This window comes from Sciurus carolinensis, chromosome 2 (genome assembly GCF_902686445.1).
Source record: "Sciurus carolinensis chromosome 2, mSciCar1.2, whole genome shotgun sequence".
In the NCBI taxonomy this organism is placed as follows: Eukaryota; Metazoa; Chordata; class Mammalia; order Rodentia; family Sciuridae; genus Sciurus; species Sciurus carolinensis.
In genome coordinates this window covers 169093629-169113922 of record NC_062214.1, presented here as the reverse complement: position 1 = coordinate 169113922, position 20294 = coordinate 169093629, and the positions used below count along the sequence as shown (strand labels likewise).

At 37.3% G+C, this 20294-nt stretch overlaps 1 protein-coding gene across 2 annotated transcripts; it reads left to right on the top strand.

Moving 5' to 3' along the window:
- Positions 1 to 18672: 18672 nt before the first annotated feature.
- On the top strand, positions 18673 to 19932 carry LOC124978202 (mitogen-activated protein kinase 14-like). Of its 2 annotated transcripts, XM_047542366.1 has the most exons (2): positions 18673 to 19524; positions 19604 to 19767. In XM_047542366.1, exons 1-2 carry the CDS (start codon positions 18765 to 18767, stop codon positions 19765 to 19767), a joined length of 924 nt encoding a protein of 307 aa, XP_047398322.1. In that variant the 5' UTR covers positions 18673 to 18764. The 2 variants fall into 2 exon arrangements, with proteins under 2 accessions (XP_047398322.1, XP_047398321.1); XM_047542365.1 differs by having other exon boundaries at positions 18673 to 19932.
- The last annotated feature ends 362 nt before the right edge of the window (positions 19933 to 20294 follow it).

Sequence of the window (20294 nt, the reverse complement as noted above, 5' to 3'; positions counted from 1 at the left end):
AAGTCATTAAGAACCTTAATTCCACTGTGTGTGGTGGCTTAGGCATGCAATCACAGTGGCTTGGGAGGCCCAGACAGTAGGATAAAAAGTTCAAAGGCAGCCTCAGCAATTTAGCAAAGCCCTAGAGGTAGTGAGATTCTACCTCTAAATAAAAAATAAAAATGGCCTTGGGGGTGTTGTTCAGTGGTTAAACACCCTTGGGTTTAATCCCCAGTATAAAAAACAAACAAACAGAAACCTTAATTCCATCTTCAGGTTAATTCCTTTTTGGCCATGTAAAATAACATGTTTACTTTCCAGAGATATTTGTTATATTTTATAGTATATAATTAATAAATAATGCATACTATATATTTTATATATTTGCATGAATAGTATATATTATATATTTTATATTATATATATCTACTCACTAAATACATGAATAACAATGTAAAACCACCTACAAGTTACCACTTAAACCTTATAATCTCTTCAAATTCAGTAATATCCAAAGCAATATTGATTAAAGAAATCTTCATATATATAAATATATACACGTGTATATATAGTTGTAGATGGACAAAATACCTTTATTTTATTTTTTTATTTTTATGTGGTGCTGAGGATCGAACCCAGTGCCTCACATGTGGTAGGTAAGCACTCTACCACTGAGTTACAACCCTGGCCCAATTAATGGCATTAAATAACATTATCTATAAATCATATTGTAAAAGATTAAAGTATTTGCTAATGTGTAGTGTTAATGAAAATGTGCAAAAATATGCACACTTATTCACTGTTGGTATTAATTTGATATCAATTTAATATCAAAATGTGAAGACTATCCCTTTTGACCTAATATTTCCACCTCTGTAAATATTGAGATATTCTTTATAATACTGTTTGTAATTTTGAAGAAAAAATAAGATAGTCTGTGCATGCCTATAAAAATAACTCGAGTATATAAATTGTGATATGTCTCTATGTTCAAGAAGAATACCCATTCCCTCAAAAAATGTATAAGCAGCCAGGTGTGGTGGCACACACCTATAATCCCAGCAGCTCAGAAGACCGAAGCAGGAGTACTGCAGGTTTAAAGCATCTTACCAAGGCTGTAAGTAACCTACTGAGGCCCTGTCTCAGAATAAAAAATAAAAAGGGCTGGGATTGGGAATGTGGCTCAGTGGTTATGAGTTTCTGGGTTCAATTCCTGGTACCAAAAAAAAAAAAAAAAAAAAAGAAAGAAAGAAAGAAAGAAAGAAAGAAAAACGTATAATCAAAAGACTTCTAGTCCTGGACAAAATGAAATATCCCCATTTCTACTTACTATTTCCTCTTACAACTAAAAAAACCCTAGACATAATACAACAGACAAATGTAGGAAGACTCTAGAAGGTTCAAAGAATGAGGACTGCTTAGGGACTTCATAATATGGACTGGCCTCTGGATACTAAATATTTTCTTTGCTTCTTGTTATATGTAGATCTTTAGGTAAATATCAAAGTGTGTTTTCATAAAAGAAAAAAATTCTCAGGGACAAATGGTAAAATCAGTCATCCTCAAGCCTCTTTAGATTTACTCCTTAATTTTGGAGTTGATGGATTTGCGAACAGGTTAAAAACTTGGCTGTCAACCTAGCTGAAAAACCAGATGACAGCCTTTGGGGAATTCCAGGCTTCTGAAGAAACATTTTTATTATAAAACTATCTGTGAAATTAGATGAGAAATGTAATCATTTTAATTAATAATTCTGTGGTTCTACTTGAAAGGCATTGATAGGATGGTTGGTGGGACACTTGGCCCACATGGCAGCTACTGAAAAACTCCTTTTGTAAGGAGTAGAATTCAAATGGCTCAGCAGATAATGACAGAGCAGGAACATGGAGATTTCTGAAAAGAAAGCTATGTGGAATGGATCATGGTTTTCTTAAGCAGGGAATCTAGGGCAAGGAAAAAATAGGCTCACGGTAGACTGTCTTCCTGGATCATTTCATTTTCTTTTATCATCTGTTTATTCCTTGGACATGTTAAGATTCACTTTGTAATGAATCTAAAACCTACTTTCTAGTTCTACAGGATTTCTTTTTTTTTTTTTTTCATTTTTCAGAATAAACTTTATAACCAAATCATGGGTCAAATATGGTATTTGATAAACAAAAGAACAAAAACAAAAATAACATTCTCTACAGGATTTCTACTTTACACTTTTAACATTGAGAATAGATTGAATTCTTATTATCAATTCCTTCACAGAACCAGCTTTCTCCAAAATTTATTATACTCTCATCCTGCTCTCCCTTTCCTAGATTTCCTGGTTCTACCTTACTTCCATTTCTTTTCCTTTTAGTTCTTCTGTTCAGCAGCTCAGTGTTTCCACTTTATTCAGGAGCAGATTTAGCATAGATGCTCACAATCTCACTGGTGATATGAGCTGCTGTGTCTGGGCCTACTGCTCATGGGTATCCTTGTCTGCCCATGACCACCTGTGTAACTTGGACTACTTCTGGATTTACAGTCCCCTTAATTGACTCTTGAGCTTCCCAGATTCTGTGAGCAACTTAAACTACCCAGCATTGATTCCATCTTGAAAGTAAGAAATTAGACAATAAAAACATTTATAAAGCATCTTACTGGTGTTACAGATATGAACAAGACACAGTCCTTCCCAGCAAGGGCTTCATAGTAGAGTTGGAGAACTGGCAGCTGCAGAAATGACTGTAGGATTTCCACTATCAAGAGGAGACCAGGTAATGCTAATCAGACTCTGAAAAAGCTAAAAAATTAGGTAAAATTTGTATTAAAAATCTGCTTGAAGGCTAAAGATATAACAAGCTACAGAATAAATAATCAGATTGAAAATGTAGAAAAGAAACAGAATCCCAAGAGTTGTGTGTGAGGTTTGGTATTAACCTGCCCTGGATGTGTGATCAGTTTTGGAAGGGGTAGCTGACGGATTGAGAGACTGAGCAGCATATATGACTTTGTTGCAGATATAAGGGGGGGAAAGCTGAAATCCAGGGCCCACAAGGAGAACCTAGTAAACTATCAGGGCTTTTGATTGGAATGCCAGAGGACTGCACATTCCTTCATGTATAGTGTTGTGCCACATAATGACATTTCAGTCAGTGACCAACTACATATGTGATGGTGTTCTCATCAGATTATAATGGAGCTGAAAAGTTCCTTCCTCCTAGTGAAATCATATCTGTCAAATATGATGCAGTACACTGTGCACATGTCTGTGGTGATACTAGTGTAAGCAAACCTGGCCAGTCCTATAAAAGCATAGCATATGTGGTTAATGTATACTACATAATACTTGATAATTAAAATAAATGGCCATGTTACTAGCTTGTGTTTTTGCTACCCTATACTTTTTTTTTATCGTTAGAGTGTACTCCTACTTATAAAAAAATAGTTTTATATTCTATGCCGACAGCGGCCTCATAGATCTCGTGTCTTCCAGGTCTTTTGTTTGTATCCAAAGGCCATGTTGAGTGGTTGACTTATGTCATCTAGGTTTGTGTAAGTGCACTCTGAAGCTTCCACATTGATGAAACCACCTAGTGATGCATTTCCCTGAATATGTCACATCTTTAAGGCCCACATGACTGTATTTCCTATGTATTAATTAGGTGGTTACTAAGTTTTGGGCATTGAGCTGGGTATCAGAACCACAAAAAAATCAGACACATTTCATGCCCTCAAGGAACTATCTTGTAGGTAAAAGCAGATGTATAAAGCAGTCAGTGAAATTGAACATTGTAGGGCTTTGAAAGACATTAATTAGGACATGACTTAGGGAGCCCAGAGGGGGAAGTAGTTGATTCTCTTGGGAGTTAATTTTGAAAAGGAGTACTATTGCTTTTAGAGGGTATTTAAACAGACATTCAGGAAAGGCAGCAGCATGAACTAAGCTTCAGAGCCAAAAGTCTGTTGTGTTGGGGAACTTTATTGTGACTAGCTCTTTGCTAGTCTTACGTGGTGTATTAGTAAATGGCAGACTGTAGATACAAAGTGCAAAATCTATTCCTAAGATGACAACCTGGTCTGAGAGTTAGTTTGGTGGTAGAATGCAAGGGCACTGCAAAATAAATTAAAAAAAAATAAACAAGGTGACATTCTGAAGGAGATATAAAACAAATGAATATATGCTACAAAGGAGGCCTAAGTAAAAAAATCAGGATAAAAACAAAAACTCCCACACAAAGTTTATCATGGAATGACATCATGCATGCATGACAAGGACATGAGTTTTTTCAAGGGGCATGTGTCCACCTGTCCTATGCTTCTGAGATTGTGTGAGAAGAGACAGTATTTGGCAACATGGAGGTCATTAGGAACCTTCCTGGTCATGTCAAAGAAGGATCATGAGTTCAAAATCAGCCTCAGCAATTTAGTCAGAATTTAAGCAACTTAGTGAGACCCTGTGTCAAAATAAAAAATAAAAAGGGATGGGGATGTGGCTCAGTGGTTAAGCACCCCTGGGTTCAAACCCTGGTACCAAAAAAAAAAAAAAAATAGAATTATTAAATAAATTACTATAAAGCACTTCAATATCTTAGTATATGTAAAGCACTTAGAATATCTCTTGACACAGTGATTATTAATAAGTAATTACTACTTACTATATAATAAGTAATTATGACTATGCTGACCTGATTATTATGCATTAAACCAGATGCTGAACTCAGCCTCTTTTTTTCTTTCTTTCCATTCAAAACAGCCCTACTCTGTACGGTGTGTGTGTCTAAAAGACTTTTACTAAAGATTAGGGAAATGAAGGAGTTTTCATTTCATTTGTGCCAACAGAGTATAATTTCAGGGCATATAATTCTGTTCCTAAAAGTTCCTCAGACATTTCCAAATTGAATTTACCCTCCTCTTATTCTCCATTCATTCTCCATTTTTAATCTTTATGAATGCAAAATAATTTATCTTTTTCTTTGCCGTTAGCGCCATTAATCTATGTTCTCAGTCACGTCATATATTTGTTGTGTGACCAGAATCCCCAGCACGAACAACCTGGAGGATAAAAACTTGGTCTTGGCTCACAATTTCAGAGGTTTGGTCCACGGTAAATCAACTCCACAGCTCTGGGTCCAAGGTGAGGAAGAACATCATGGTGGAAGGGTGTTGCAAAGGAAAGAAGCTCAGGACATGACAATCAGGAAGCAGGGGAGCTCCACTTACCAGGAACAAAATAATCCCAGTGTCACCCCAAAATAACCCCAGTGACCTACTTCCTCCAGCCACACCCTACCTACAGTTAATATCGGTGTGTTAATCCACTGATTAGGTTAATGATCTCATAACCTAATGAATTCACCTCTGAACATTCTTGTATTGTTTCACACATGAACTTTTGAAGGATACTTCATATCTAAACCATAATATACTTATTTTTCAAGAAATTTCTTAAGCCTAGGTATTTGGTCCTGCATATATCATGCAGTAAATGGATAGTTTCTAATAGTTCTTTTGAATTCTTGAGTATTGAAGTGTGTTGGAAGCAATCTGATTATTTTATCATTTGAACCATCATGACTGGTTTTTATGTAAATCCACATTTTCACATCTCAGATTGCAAAAGTAATGCAAAAGACTCTGAACCCTTAAAGAGCAGAAATTGAATCTTTTATATTTTTATGTCCACAGTGGTAACTAGCAAGTGCCTCAAAAGTTGATGGGGGCCGAATACAGTGGCACATGCTTATTATCCCAGTGGATCGGTGGGCTGAGGCAGGAGGATTTCAGGTTCAAAGCCAGCCTCAACAATGGCAAGGCACTAAGGAACTCAGTAAGATCCTGTCTCTTAAAAAAAGAAAAAAAAAATCTGATGGATTGATGGACTCAGGAGACTGAGGCAGGAGGATCACAAGTTCAAGGTCAGCCTCAGCTACTTAGTGAGACCGTAAGTAACTTAGCAAGATCCTGTCTCAAAATAAAAAGGGCTGGGGATGTGACTCAGTGGTGAAGTGCCCCTGGGTTCATTCCCTAGTACCAAAAATATTTAAAAATTGGGTCAAATGGTAGTTCCATTCCTAGTTCTTTGAGGAATCTCCATACCACTTTCTAGAATAGTTGCACCAATTTGCAGTTCCGCCAACAATGTATGAGTGTATCCTCACCAACATGTATTGTTACTTGTATTCTTGATAATTGCCATTCTGACTGGAGTGAGATGAAATCTCAGTGTAGTTTTAATTTACATTTCTCTAATGCTAGAGATATTGAATGGTTTTTTTAAAAAATATGTTTGTTGACCATTTGTATTTCTTCTTTTGAGAAGTGTCTGTTCTGTTCCTTTGCCCATTTATTGATTGGTTTATTTGTGTCTTTGATGTTAAGTTTTTTGAATTATTTGTATATCCTGGAAATCAACACCCTTTCTGAGGTACTGGTGGCAAACATTTTCTCCCATTCTGTAGGCTCTCTCCTCATGCTCCTAATTGTTTCCTTTTCCGTGAAAAAGCTTTTTAGTTTGATGCCACCCCATTTATTGATTTTTAAATTTTACCTCTTGCACTTTAGGAGTCTTGTTAAGGAAGTCAGTTCCTGAGCTGACATGTTGGAGTATTGGGCCTACATTTTCTTCTAGTAGGTGCAGGGTTTCTGGTCTAATTCCTAGGTCTTTGATCCACTTCAAGTTGACTTTTGTGCAGGGTGAGAGATAGGGGTTAAATTTCTTTCTACTACATAAGAAATTTCAGTTTTCCCAGCACCATTTGTTGAACAGGCTGTCTTACTCCTTGGTATATATCCAAAAACTTAAAATCGGCATACAACAGTGACACAGCCACATCAATGTTCATAGCGGCTCAATTCACAAGATAAGCTATAGAGCCAAACTAGGTGCCCTTCAACAAATGAATGAATAAAGAAAATGTGGTGTATAGATACATCATGGAGTATTGCTCAGCCATTAAGAAGATGACATTTGCCAGTAAATGGATGGATCTGGAGACTATCATGCCAAGTGAAATAAGCCAGTCCCAAAAAGCCGAAGGTCAGATGTTCTTGCTGATACGTAGATGCTAACCCACAATAAGGGCAGGGGGTTGAAATTCAGTAGATTAGTCAAAGGGGAATGAAGTGAAGAGGGGAGGACAGGAAAAGGAAAGACAGTGGAATGAATCTGACGTATTTTCCTGTGCACATACATGAATACACCACAGTGAATCCTACCCATTGTGTACATCCACAAGAATCATGTCCTAATTAGAATAATAATTATTCCATGTTTGTATAAATCTATCAGTGGATTCTATTGTCATGAATAACTAAAAGAACCAATAAAAAAGTTGGTGGATGCTTGTAATTCATTGTCACTGTCTTTTCAGTAAGAATGAAAACCCCACCTTCTGGAAGAAGGCTTCAAACCTGGTGTTCATTTATAATTAGTGATTTTATAGATGAAGAATTTCTTCATTGTCATGATGGTAGTGCATGGGCTCAGCTGGATGATAGTGTGACCTGAACGATATCTATTCCATTGCTTAATCCCAGAAAATTTCAAAATCACAAGTAATTCTCATTCGTTTCCCTCCACAGGACTCCATATCTAACTTTATGTTGTTATAATAATCCCTATTGACATTTGATTTCTTGTGTGTAGTAGTATATTCAATTTTGTATCATATTTAACAATTTCACAGCAGTTATTCCTCTAGTGGGGTGTTCCTGGAAGAAAAAAAAAATGAGCGAGTGGTTTCTAAAAGGGAAAGGTGACATTCTTTTCTTGGCAGACATTTCCAAAATGGCAGATATCCCCTTTGTTTCTGACACAATTTAAAAATAAAATTTTTTGTAATAATGGATCTTTTTATTTATTTAGTGCTGGGCATTGAACCCAGGGGTACTTTACTACTGAGCTATCTCCTTAGCATTTTTATTTTTTATTTTGAGACAGGATCTCACTGAGTTGCATAGGGCCTGGCTGATTTGATGAGGCTGGCTTTCAACTTGGATCCTCCTTCCTCAGGCTTGCAAGTGGCTGGGATTAGAGGCAAGCACTGCTGCATTTGGCTTGGTTTTATTTTTTGACGTTTGATTCTGGTATCTTTTAAACCTCACCTTTTCTTCTTCCTCTTCTGACCCACATACAGGCAAGCTGATAAGAAAACCCAGATGGTCTCTTTTTTGGTACTAACCTGGAAATTCAAACTGTGCATGGGAACCCTGACCCTACTCCCACTTCCTAGTCACCATAAAAACCCTGAGCCAGTTTTCTTTCTGAGCTTTCTCAAGCCATTTTTTAGACTTCTTGCGGGATATTCTGTTCTCAAAAAGCTTCATTTTGCACATAATAAATCTGTGTGTGTGTGTGTGTGTGTGTGTTGTGAGAGAGTGTACATCAAAACCAATTTTGAGATGGAGGTCCATCCTGACTCTACGGTGTCCCCAACAATTTTATTAAATATTTAATGAATACAAAGGAATGTTTGTATGTTTTAAGATAATGAAGTAGTTATTTTAATCTGTTCCTTCTGCTACAACAAAATACCTTAGACTAGGTACTTTATAAACAACAAATTTATTTTGCACAGTTATGGAGTCTGGAGAGTCCAGGATTAAGTTGCTGTCCAACGAAGAAAGCTCCCTGCTTCCCAGATGGCTGTTTGTTGCTGCATTCTTACATGGTAGACAGGACAAAAGCTGTGTCTTATCACAGATGTCATGAAGATGGCAGAAGAGATGGAAGGGCCAGCCAGCTCTCTAAAACTTCTTTTTATAAGGGCATTAATCCCATTCATGAGGACAGAGCCCTTAACACTTCCCAAAAGGCCCTCCCTCTTAATACTACCTCAATGGGAATTCAGCTTCAACATATGAACTTTGAAGGGACATAAACAGGAGCAATAAGAAAATAAGCTCAGACCTATTACCTGGACTAGGAAATGGAATGTTAAAAATATATTTGAAGTGCTTACCCTACCTAAATTAATCTTCCATCCCAGCTTGTCAAAATACTAATTTGTCTGAAGTTTTACTATTTACTTAATAATCACTCCTCATGACTTATATTTTAACCATAGATGTAAGCATTTCTAAATTCTATATTACTTTCTTTTATACGTTCATAAACTTGATATAAAATGAAATCATACTGTATATGATATTTTGGGGAGGACTCTTTCTTCCCATCATTAGATTCGAAAGTCATTCATATTGATTCATGTGGGTTCATGTAGTCATTTTCTCTACTATATTGTATGTCCATTGTCCCCAAGTAATTTATAGATTCTCCTTTCAGCTGGACATTTGGGTTTTCCTTTCCTTTTGATCTTACATGTAATATCACCACAAACAACATTCTGCTATGCGAGCTCTGATGAAGACTGCACACGTTCCTCCAGCGTGCGTCCAGGAGTACACTTGAGAGACCACACAGTGAGAATAGCTAACCATCTGATCAGATAGGTGTTCAAAGGAGCTGTAAAGGCTTACATTCCAGTTACATGTCACACTATTTGGATAATCAGTTTTCCCAGTATCAATTACTGAAGGGTTCTTAACTCACTGCTGCTCCATATCACCTTTGCCATAAATCCAGTTTGCAGGTGTATGTGATCTGTTTCTGAGTTCTCTGTTCTGATCTGTTTATTAGCCTGTTTTCCTCCGTCTCTCCAAGTACAGAGCAGGCTTATGCTATAGCTTAGTTATAGTCTTGACTCTGATAGAATAAGACTCCCAGTTTATTCTTTTTCTTTAGGAGTATCCTATCTTGACCTTTGTTCTTCTATAGCAATTTTAGAACAGCTTGTTGAGCCACTTACCAAAAAGAATACTGGTTAATGTTTCAGTTAGGATTGGATTAAATCTAGACATCAATTTGAGAACTGCTATCTTTGCAGTATGGCGTATTCCCATGAAACATAGCATAACTCCCTACTTAGAGAAATCTTTAATGATCACAGTTTTCTCTAGGAGAGACTTGTACATTTTTTGTTCGAATTTTTCCTAGCTACCTATTTTAGTCAGCTTTTTCATTGCTGTGACTAAAGGACCTGCCCAGAACGATTTTAGAGGAGAAAAGTTTTTTTGAGGGCCCACAGTTTCAGAGGCCTTAACACATAGAAGTCTGGCTCCATTCCTAGGGGCTCGAGGTGAGGCAGAAAATCATGGCGGAAGAGTGTGGCACAGGGAAGCAGCTCACATGATGATCAGAAAGCAGAGAGAGAGGTCTCTACTTGCCAGACACAAATATGTACACCAAAGCCACGTACTCAATGCCCACCCCCTCCAGCCACACCCTACCCACCTTCAGTTACCACTGTGTGAATCCCTATCAGGATTAATTCACTGATTGGGTTAAGAATCTCACAACCCAGTCATTTCTCCTCTGAACCTTCTTGCACACATGAGCTTTGGTGGAGACCTCACATCCAAAACATAGCACTACCTTATTTTTATATGCTATTGTAAATATAATCTTGTTTTTGAGATTTTATTATGTTATTAATGCACTACAGTTTTACATAATATGGGGATTTACTTTTTATGTAATCATACATACATGAAATATAATTGACTCCAATTAAGTCCCCAGTACTTTCTCTTCTTTTTCTCCCTTCCCTTTTCCCATACCTATACTCAATTGCTCTTCCTTCTGTTTATTTACAGTTTTTTTTTTTTTAAATTATTGCTTTATAGATGTGTAAAGGTGAAACTTGCTATGGTATATTCATATGTGTTTACAGCATACATTGATCAATTTTGTTCCATCAGTCCTCCTTTTCCCATCATTCCTCCTGCTCCTTCAGTCCCCCTCTGCTTCACTGGTCTCCCTTCTATTTTCATGGGATTTCCCCCAACACCCACCTTTTCTCCCCCCTTATTTTGTTCTAGCTTCCACTATGAGAAAACCTTCAACCCTTGACTTCCTGAGTCTGGGCAATTTCACTTAGTATGATGTTCTCCATTTCCACCTATTTACCAGCAAGTGTCATAATGTCATTCTTTATGACTGAATAATATTTCATTGTGTATATGTCCCACATTTTCTTTATCCATTCATCTGTTGAAGGGCACTGAGGTTGGTTCCATAACTTGTCTAATGTGCATTGCACTGCCTTAGGAGATTTTTTGAAAAGAATTAAAATAATTGAATACAACATGAGATTATTAACCGAACATTTAAGAACCAAAAAGCATGAACATTTTTTAATGAAATGTCATGCAGGTAAAAATAACTCCAAATCAAACCTGAATGGATGAATTATCATATCAGAAAGAAGACTATCTGCTACCATTTTAAAGAACCACATGACTAATGTACTTTGATTATATTCACCATCATCATTACTCTCTTGCTTCCTCCTCCTTCCACTGATCCCCTTTCTATATTAATCCCCCTTCTACTTTCACATTGTTTCTTTTGCCCCCTAGATTCTGCATATGAGGAAATGTGATACTTATCTGAGTCTGGCTTATTTAGCATGATTATCACCAGTTCCACCCATTTTCCTGTGAATGACACGATTTCATTCTTCTTGATGACTGAATAATATTCCAATGTGTGCGTACATGCGTGCGTGTGTGTGTGTGTGAGTGTGCATGTACAAATTTTCTGTATCCATTTCATCCATTGATTTTCTGTACTCATTCATTTCATCCATTCATCAGAAATGATTGGGTTGTGAGAATCTTAACTCAATCAGTGCATTAATCCCCTGATAGGGATTTACCCAGTGGTAACTGAAGGTGGGTAGGGTGTGACTGGAGGAGGTGGACATCCATTTTCTGTATCCATTTCACCATTGATCATCTATCAGTGATTCCACTACCTGGCTATTGTGCGTAGTGCCATGATAAACATGGATTCACAGGTCTTACTTTTGTATGCTGTCTTCATTTGCTTTAGGTGTGTACCCAAGAGTGGCATTGCTAGATCATATGGTAGTTTTATTTTTAGTTTTTTGAGAAAACCTGGTATTGTTTTCCATACCAACTGTTAGTTTGCATTCCCATCAATGGTGTGTAGGTCCCTTTTCCCCACACCCTCATCGGCTTTTGTTGTTTGTTTTCTGATAATAGCCACTCTGGGATGAGATGAGATCTCAATGTAGTTTAGATTTGTATTTCCCTATAACTAAAGATGTTGAGCATTTTTTTTTCACAAAATTATTGGCCATTTGTACTTTTTCTTTTGAGAAATATCTCTTCAGCTTGTTTGTCCATCTATTGATTAGATTACTTAATATTTTGGTGTATGATTTTTTTTAATATACCAATTATTAGTCTTCTGTCAGATAAGTAGTTGCCAAAGATTTTATTTCATTCTGTAGACTATTCACTCAGTTGATTGGTTCTTTTGCTATGCAAAGACTTTTAGTTTTATGTAATCCTGTTTGTCAGTTCTTGCTATTAGAGTCCCGGTCAGGAAATCATTGATTATACCAATATCTGAAAGTTTCTACTAAGTTTTTCCTATAGTAGTTTCAAAGTTTTGGATTTTACATTAATGCCTTTGATCCATTTTGAGTTGATTTTGAGAGATAGGGATCTACTTTCAATCTTCTACATGCATATTCTTCATAATACTCAGTTTTCCCAGAATCATTTATTGAAGAAACTATCTTTTCTCTAACATATGTTTTTGGCTCCTTTGTTGAGAATCAGATGGCTGTAGATGCATGGTTTATTCCTGGGTCCTCTATTCTGTTTCATTGGTCTACATGTCTATTTTTATGTCAACGCTATCCTGTCTTTGTTACAATGGCTTGATAGTAATATTTTGAAATTGGATATTGTGATGCCTCTGGCCTTGTTGTTTTTGCTCAGGATCGCTTTGACTGTTTAGGTTCTTCCATGCTTCCATATGAATTTTTGGGTTGTTTTTTCTAGTTCTGTGAAGAATGTTATTGGTATTTTTATGGAGATTTTTATGGGGATTGCACTGAATCTGTAGATCACTTTGTGTAGCATGGCCATTTAAAAAGTATTAATTTTCCTAATCCATGAACATGGTAGGTCCATGAACATCTTCTAGTATCTTCTGTTTCTTTCAGTGTTTTATAATTTTCATTGTACAGGCCTTTCATCTTGTGATGGGCTGATAGATCTGACTCCATGAGAATGTTATAGGCCAGAATATAAGGGAAATGACTAAACAGACTCCATTTTGCTCTGATGTTATGTAGGAAATAATCTTCTCCCATGGGAACACCCCGCCTCTGTACCCATCCTCAGTTACTTAGTGTGACATGTTTAGCAATACAACATAACAATTCTTATGTAATGAAAAATTGCTCTCTTTTGATCTCTATTGCTCTTAACCAATGTACCATGTAAATGGTAATTGTGTGGATGTTAGTAACCATTCTTTAGGTTGTACCTTTTGACCCACCTCCCCCGCTGTTGATGATCTCATGACGTTAGTTTGTAATTTCGAATCATAGCAACAGACACTTATGATTGATGTGATTTTTGGTATAAGAACCCCTACAACCCTATGGTTGGGGCTGTTCTCCCAGTAGCCATTTTTTGGGGCATTGTGTGAGACAGTCAGCTGGCCAGCTTAAGAAATTGACTTCTTAGTGGTGATCGGTCTGTTCTTAAGTTGCGCCCCATAACAATCTCTTTGGCTAGGTTTATTCTTAGGTATTTTATATTTCTTGTGACTACTGTGAATGAGATGGTTTTTCTGACTTCTTTCTCAGCAAGTTCATTCTTGGTATGTAGAAAAGCTACTGATTTTTGTATGTTGATTTTATATCTTGCTACTTTGCTAAATTTATCACTTCTAAGAGATCTTTAGTGGACTTTTTAGGATTTTCTGGTTATCACATCATATCATCTGCAAACAGGGATAAATTTACTTCCTTCTTTCCTATTTGTATCCCTTTTATTTCTTTCTCTTGCCTGATTGCTGTATAAAGTCTCCAGGACTATAGGTAAGAGTGGACACCTTTGAATCATTCCTGATTTTAGAGGCTATGGGTTTGTTGTGTCTATCCCCTAAAATGTTGACATATGATCCTAGTTTACCTAGTTTATTCATGGTTTCTGTCATAAAGCAATGTTGAATTTTATCAAAGGATATTTCTCTATCTGTTGAGATGATCATGTGATTTTTATCCCTGATTCTATGATAAAATGATTTACATTTATTGATGAATATATATTGATCCAACCTTGCATCCATAGAATGAAATCAACTTGATTGTGTTATATGATATTTTTAATGTGATGTTGAATTTGATTTTCAGGTATTTTATTTAGGATTTTGCCTCTGTTCATCAAGGATATTGGTGCTTTGTTTTCTTTTGTTTTTGATGTATCCTTATCAGGTTTTAGTAGCAGGGTTAATATTGGCCTGGTAGAAGTTTGGAAGACTTTCCTTCCTTTGTTTTGTGGAATAGTTTGAGAATCATTGGCATTAGCTCTTCTTTAAAAATATGGCAGAATTCAGCAGTGAATCTTTCCAGTCCTGGGCTTTTTTATTTGGGAGACTTCTTATTACTCCTTTAATCTCAATGCTTGTTATTCCTCTACTTAGATTTTTATTTCTTCTTGGTTCAATTTTGGTAGGCCAGAAATCTATTTCTTGTAGATTTTCTAGTTTATTGGCATAGAATTTTTCAAAATATTCCCTAAATTGTCCTCTGGATTTTAGTGGTATCTGTGGTAATATCATCCCTTTTCATCTCTAATTTTATTTATTTGAATCTTCTCTCTTCTTTTGATTAGGTTGGCTAAGGGCTTGTCAATTTCGTTGCTCTTTACAAAGAACCAACTTTTTGTTTCATTGATCCTTGGTTTGCTCCCCCATATTGCATAAATAAATAAAATTTGAAAAACTTCTTTGGAATTTTAAATTGTTTTGCTGCACATGTAATTTATTATTATACCAAAAATAAAAGTCTAGTTTTCTATTTCTTGTCATTTATTGTGTTATTTTTAAACAGACACACTAGACGGACCACTAAGGAGGTGATATTTATTCCATAGAGCTTTAAATTACACTAGCTTATTAAAGAATCGCTGGTTTTGATTCTATAAATAAAATCTTTAGTACTTCCAATTCCAGGCAATTACCTTGACCCTCTCTTACTTTGTTCATTTCCTTCCAGAATCCTACTTGAATCCAGAATATACTCTGTATCTGACCTTTGCCTTTATTTCTCATTTGAGACCCAAATTTACCACTTGGATTTGAACACAAATTTGGCTTTCTAAGTTTTTGTATATGGATAGTAATATTTACCTTTGCTCATGTCAGTGATCTTTCTGCTTTTTATTGTCACAACTGAGCACACCACCTGATCAGATCCTACATCAAGCATCCTGTTGTTTTTAGCCCCCTGACTTTTGCCATGAAAAAGCCTGTCCCACTGAAAAAATGGAGGGAAATCAGAAAAATGATTTCTACCCATTTCACCTTATAATAATCAAAATTTGGTGTTCAGAGCACAATATATTCTAAAAATGCTTGTGTTTTACCATTAGCAATATTGGTATTAATGTTAAGGCATCTCTTACTATGTGCCAGGTATTGATCTTTTGGTATCACATTCAACAAGAGTTCTCTACTACTCGATGGCTTCTTCATAGGTTTTTATTTGCACAGACTGTCCATGCTTTTAGAGTCGCAGCATGTGACAGAGCTCCATGCAGGGTGCCTGGTTCCAAGGAAACACATTTTCATCTCCAAAATAATACCATGGAGAAAGGAATGCGGTGCTCTTATTGGCTGGGCTTATGCCATGTGACAACTGCTGAGGCCAGGAAAGAGTTTAGCTTAATGCAAGTCAAAAGAAAAAAGAAAAGAATTTAGCTTAGTAAGTAGAGCAGGTCATGGTGCCCTTATCAGAATACAAAGGTGCAGGATAAACAAAAACAAATGTTCACTGCAACTTCTCACCGCCCTTTAGACCAAGTCCCAAGTGTTTAGTATAAAATGTGTCCTTACCCTAAAGGCCACCACTCTTTGAACTTTCTTTTCTTAGACCTTTATATGATGGATTAAATCTCCCAATGCCCTCCTCTCCTTTGCAGTGTAGACAGCCCGATTCCTGTTAACCTAGAAGAATTCCCACCTTTCCCCAGGCATGATCCCATTCCTTGGGATTTGCCATTCTCCAGCCTGCTACAGAGTTCTGGAGGCCTGAACAACTGTGAGTGAAAAGGAGAGGCAGCTGACCCTGGGATTACTCGTGTAGCCCGAGGGGCCCTGACTGGTTTTACCAGTCTTACCACACGGGGGCAATAGGAAGCCAGAGAGGGGAGCCACACAGGGCTTGTGAACTGGATCCCAGGATTTGACAAGACCTCTTAAGATTGATAAATAGGGGGGAGTAAAAAGGGAGAGTGAAGGAAGGGGACCGAGGTTTTCTTTTTACTTCAAAATGAGTCTTTCTAAGCACAGGGATAACTGTGATGCATAGTCATTGTGTTTTACTTGAGTATATTTCCCATATCTTTACTTATTTCACAGCACAGAATTTTTTAATCACTGGCTAGGTTTCTCATCAAAGGATCTACTGTCTAAAAACACTGCATTTGGACAATCAAGGTATTTCCAGATTTTCTATACTGTAATTAACTTACATAGAGTTTTATCTTTACTCAAAACCATAGTTATTGCTTCTGAAAAAATTGCTATAGGTGGAAATTCTGGATTAAAATCTATATTTTGTGTGCGTGTGTGTGTGTGTGTGTGTGTGTGTGTGTGTGTGTTGTGCTGGGGATTTAACCCAGGGCCTTGCACATGCTAAGCAGGTGTTCTACCATTGAGCCATATCTCTAACCCATGAATATAAGTTTTTAAGGAGAAATATTACGAGATTCTCCAAGATGTGCAATTTTCACTCCACAAGCAACACATTAGTTGCTTATTTCTTTATCTCTACTGTGCCAACACATGGTGATTTTTAACCTTTGACAATTTGACTCTGCTTACTCATATTTCTTAAACTGTAATGAGGTTGAATATTTTATTCATATAATTGTCTGTTTCTTATTTCTTCTTTAAATTTTCTACTAGTAGCCTTCATTCAGAAACATTTTTTTTCTGAATCATTTTATTGGAGTTTGTGTACATAGCATCCCGCTCACCCCAGCATAGGAAAGCACTAGCAAAGAATTAGTATCATTGTGTTTTTAAAAAAGTACTTCTGTTTCTTAAAGTACATTTTTTTTAAAGTTGTTTTTTCTCCCCTCCTCATAATCTCCCCGGCTTTCTCTTTATTTTCCCCTTCACACAACTGCGCCTGGAAAGAGTTTGTGCAGACATTTAGGTCAGACCCATTGAGAGTTCTCACAACAGGAAATTGAGCCAAGCACTCCATTACCACCTGACAAAGCATCCTTTTCTAACCATTCCACGTTTGTGATGAACAGACTTTCACTCACTTTCCTATTCAATCTGTTTTGATGAATTTCACTTCCAATCAATTTTACAATCATTGTATCCATCATATTAAAATGGCACTTAGGAACCAAGTGAGTAAGTGAGGAGGAGAGAAATAGAAGAGTAAGCAGAAAGAACAGAAGGTAAGGTAGGAACTCTGACTCAGGAGAATAATGACCTGGCCTGCCTTAGGCTGGACTCTATTGTTTGGGGATCAAACCCCAGTGTTCCATCTAGAGTGTTTAACACTAGAGTTGATTCTATTTTAATAGTCCTTCCTTTATATTCTAGTGCCCTCAGGCAACTAGTGAAAACCAAGGCAAATCTTTTTTGCAGGAATGTAATATCAACCAAGCCCCAAAGTTTCTAAGTAAAATAAACAGCTCAAGATAAACAAATTATAGGGCAGAAATAAGGCAACATGAAAACCAAAAAAAAACCAACAGTAGCACCAGATATAAGACTTGAAATATTCAAATTGTCAAATATTCATATTGATAGGTTATAAAATAAATATACTTATATTTAAAAACATTTTTGAAAGTTTAGAATAAAGAATTTAAAGAGATCACTAAGGTTTAGAAAACAGCCAGCTAAAACTTCTAGAAATAAAAATATATATAATAGTCAGACTTAAAACCTCAATGGAACAAATAAGAACAGTTGAGAGAGAATCGGTGAACTGAAAGGTCTATTCAAAGAAATTATCTAGAATGCAAATTATCTAGGAAAATATCAAATGGGAAAATGAAAAATATTAAGAGACAAGGAGGTTGGAGTGACAAAGTCTAAAAACAAATTAATAAACTAAGTATACAACTTAAGAAATTACAAAAAGAATTGCAAAGCAAACCCGAAGAAAGAAAGAACAGGGGAAATTAATAAATCCATATGAAATTTAGAAACTCATCAAAGGTAAAAATAGTTCTTCAAGAAGACAAATGAAATTGGTAACTCCAGCAAAGATTAGCAAGGGTTCAGGGAGAAAAAACAAAACAATATGAGAAATAAGAATTATAATCACAGAGATCAGAAAACAATAAAATGAAAGCTACATTAGGAGAAATAAGTTCTAATGGTCTGATGCTCAATAGGGTGACTATAGTTTGCAATAATTTATTCGACATTTTATAAAGAAGTATAAGAGAGGAGTTCAAAGGCTCCCATCACAAAGAAATGGTGTTTAAGGATATGAAAGTGCTAATTACCCTGATTTGATCGTTACATACTGTGTACATGTATGGGATTGTCATAGTCTGCCCTATAAATATGTACGATTATTGTCAATTTAAAAATTTTAAAAAAAACAACAAGTTTGAAAACCTGGCCCGCCCGCTCGGGCGGGCAACTAGGGCCGGGAAGAGGGTGCGGGTGCAGGCGGGGGCCCAGCAGGGCCACCTCCTCGCCCCGCGGCTGCCGCTGGAAAATGTCTCAGGAGAGGCCCACGTTCTACCGGCAGGAGCTGAACAAGACAATCTGGGAGGTGCCTGAGCGTTATCAGAACCTGTCCCCGGTGGGCTCCGGTGCCTATGGCTCTGTGTGTGCTGCTTTTGACACAAAAACTGGGTTACGTGTGGCAGTGAAGAAGCTGTCCAGACCATTTCAGTCCATCATTCATGCCAAAAGGACCTACAGAGAGCTGTGGTTACTTAAACATATGAAACATGAAAATGTGATTGGCTTGTTGGATGTGTTTACACCTGCAAGATCTCTGGAGGAATTCAATGATGTGTATCTGGTGACCCATCTCATGGGGGCAGATCTGAACAACATAGTGAAGTGTCAGAAACTTACGGATGACCATGTTCAGTTCCTTATCTACCAAATTCTCCGGGGTCTAAAGTATATACATTCAGCTGACATAATTCACAGGGACCTAAAACCTAGTAATCTAGCTGTGAACGAAGACTGTGAGCTGAAGATTCTGGATTTTGGACTTGCTCGACATACTGATGATGAAATGACAGGCTACGTGGCCACGAGGTGGTACAGGGCTCCTGAGATCATGTTGAACTGGATGCATTACAACCAGACAGTGGATATATGGTCAGTGGGATGCATAATGGCCGAGCTGTTGACTGGAAGAACATTGTTTCCTGGTACAGACCATATTAACCAGCTTCAGCAGATTATGCGTCTGACGGGGACACCCCCTGCTTATCTCATTAACAGGATGCCAAGCCATGAGGCAAGAAACTATATTCAGTCTTTGACCCAGATGCCGAAGATGAACTTTGCAAATGTATTTATTGGTGCCAATCCCCTGGCTGTCGACTTGCTGGAGAAGATGCTTGTATTGGACTCAGATAAGAGAATCACCGCAGCCCAAGCCCTTGCACATGCCTACTTTGCTCAGTATCATGATCCTGATGATGAACCAGTGGCCGATCCTTACGATCAGTCCTTTGAAAGCAGGGACCTCCTTATAGATGAGTGGAAAAGCCTGACCTATGATGAAGTCATCAGCTTTGTGCCACCACCCCTTGACCAAGAAGAGATGGAGTCCTGAGCGCCTGGTTTCTGTTCTGTTGATCCCACTTCACTGTGAGGGGAAGGCCTTTTCATGGGAACTCTCCAAATATCATTCAAGTGCCTCTTGTTGCAAAGATTTCCTCCATAGTGGAAGGGGTGCGTGTATGCGTGCGCAGTGTGCATGTGTGTGTGTTAATGTGTGTGCATGTGTGTGTCTGTCTTTGTGGAAGAGTAAGAGCATAATATGAGCAAACTATGATCACAGTGACTTTATGTGGAGTTGTGGATACTCCATGGCAGCCTCTGCCTGCTTTATCTGAAAGTTGGCTCAGGTAGATAAGGGCTGCCATCTTATTAAGGATATGTTAAATACAAGAAAAAAAATTTAAATGTCCCTATTCTGGTCATGCTTTTGCCACTTCGGCCTCTCCTGTGGCCCCACCTTGATGGTAGGGAGTAGACTTGGTCACACACCACAGTGGCA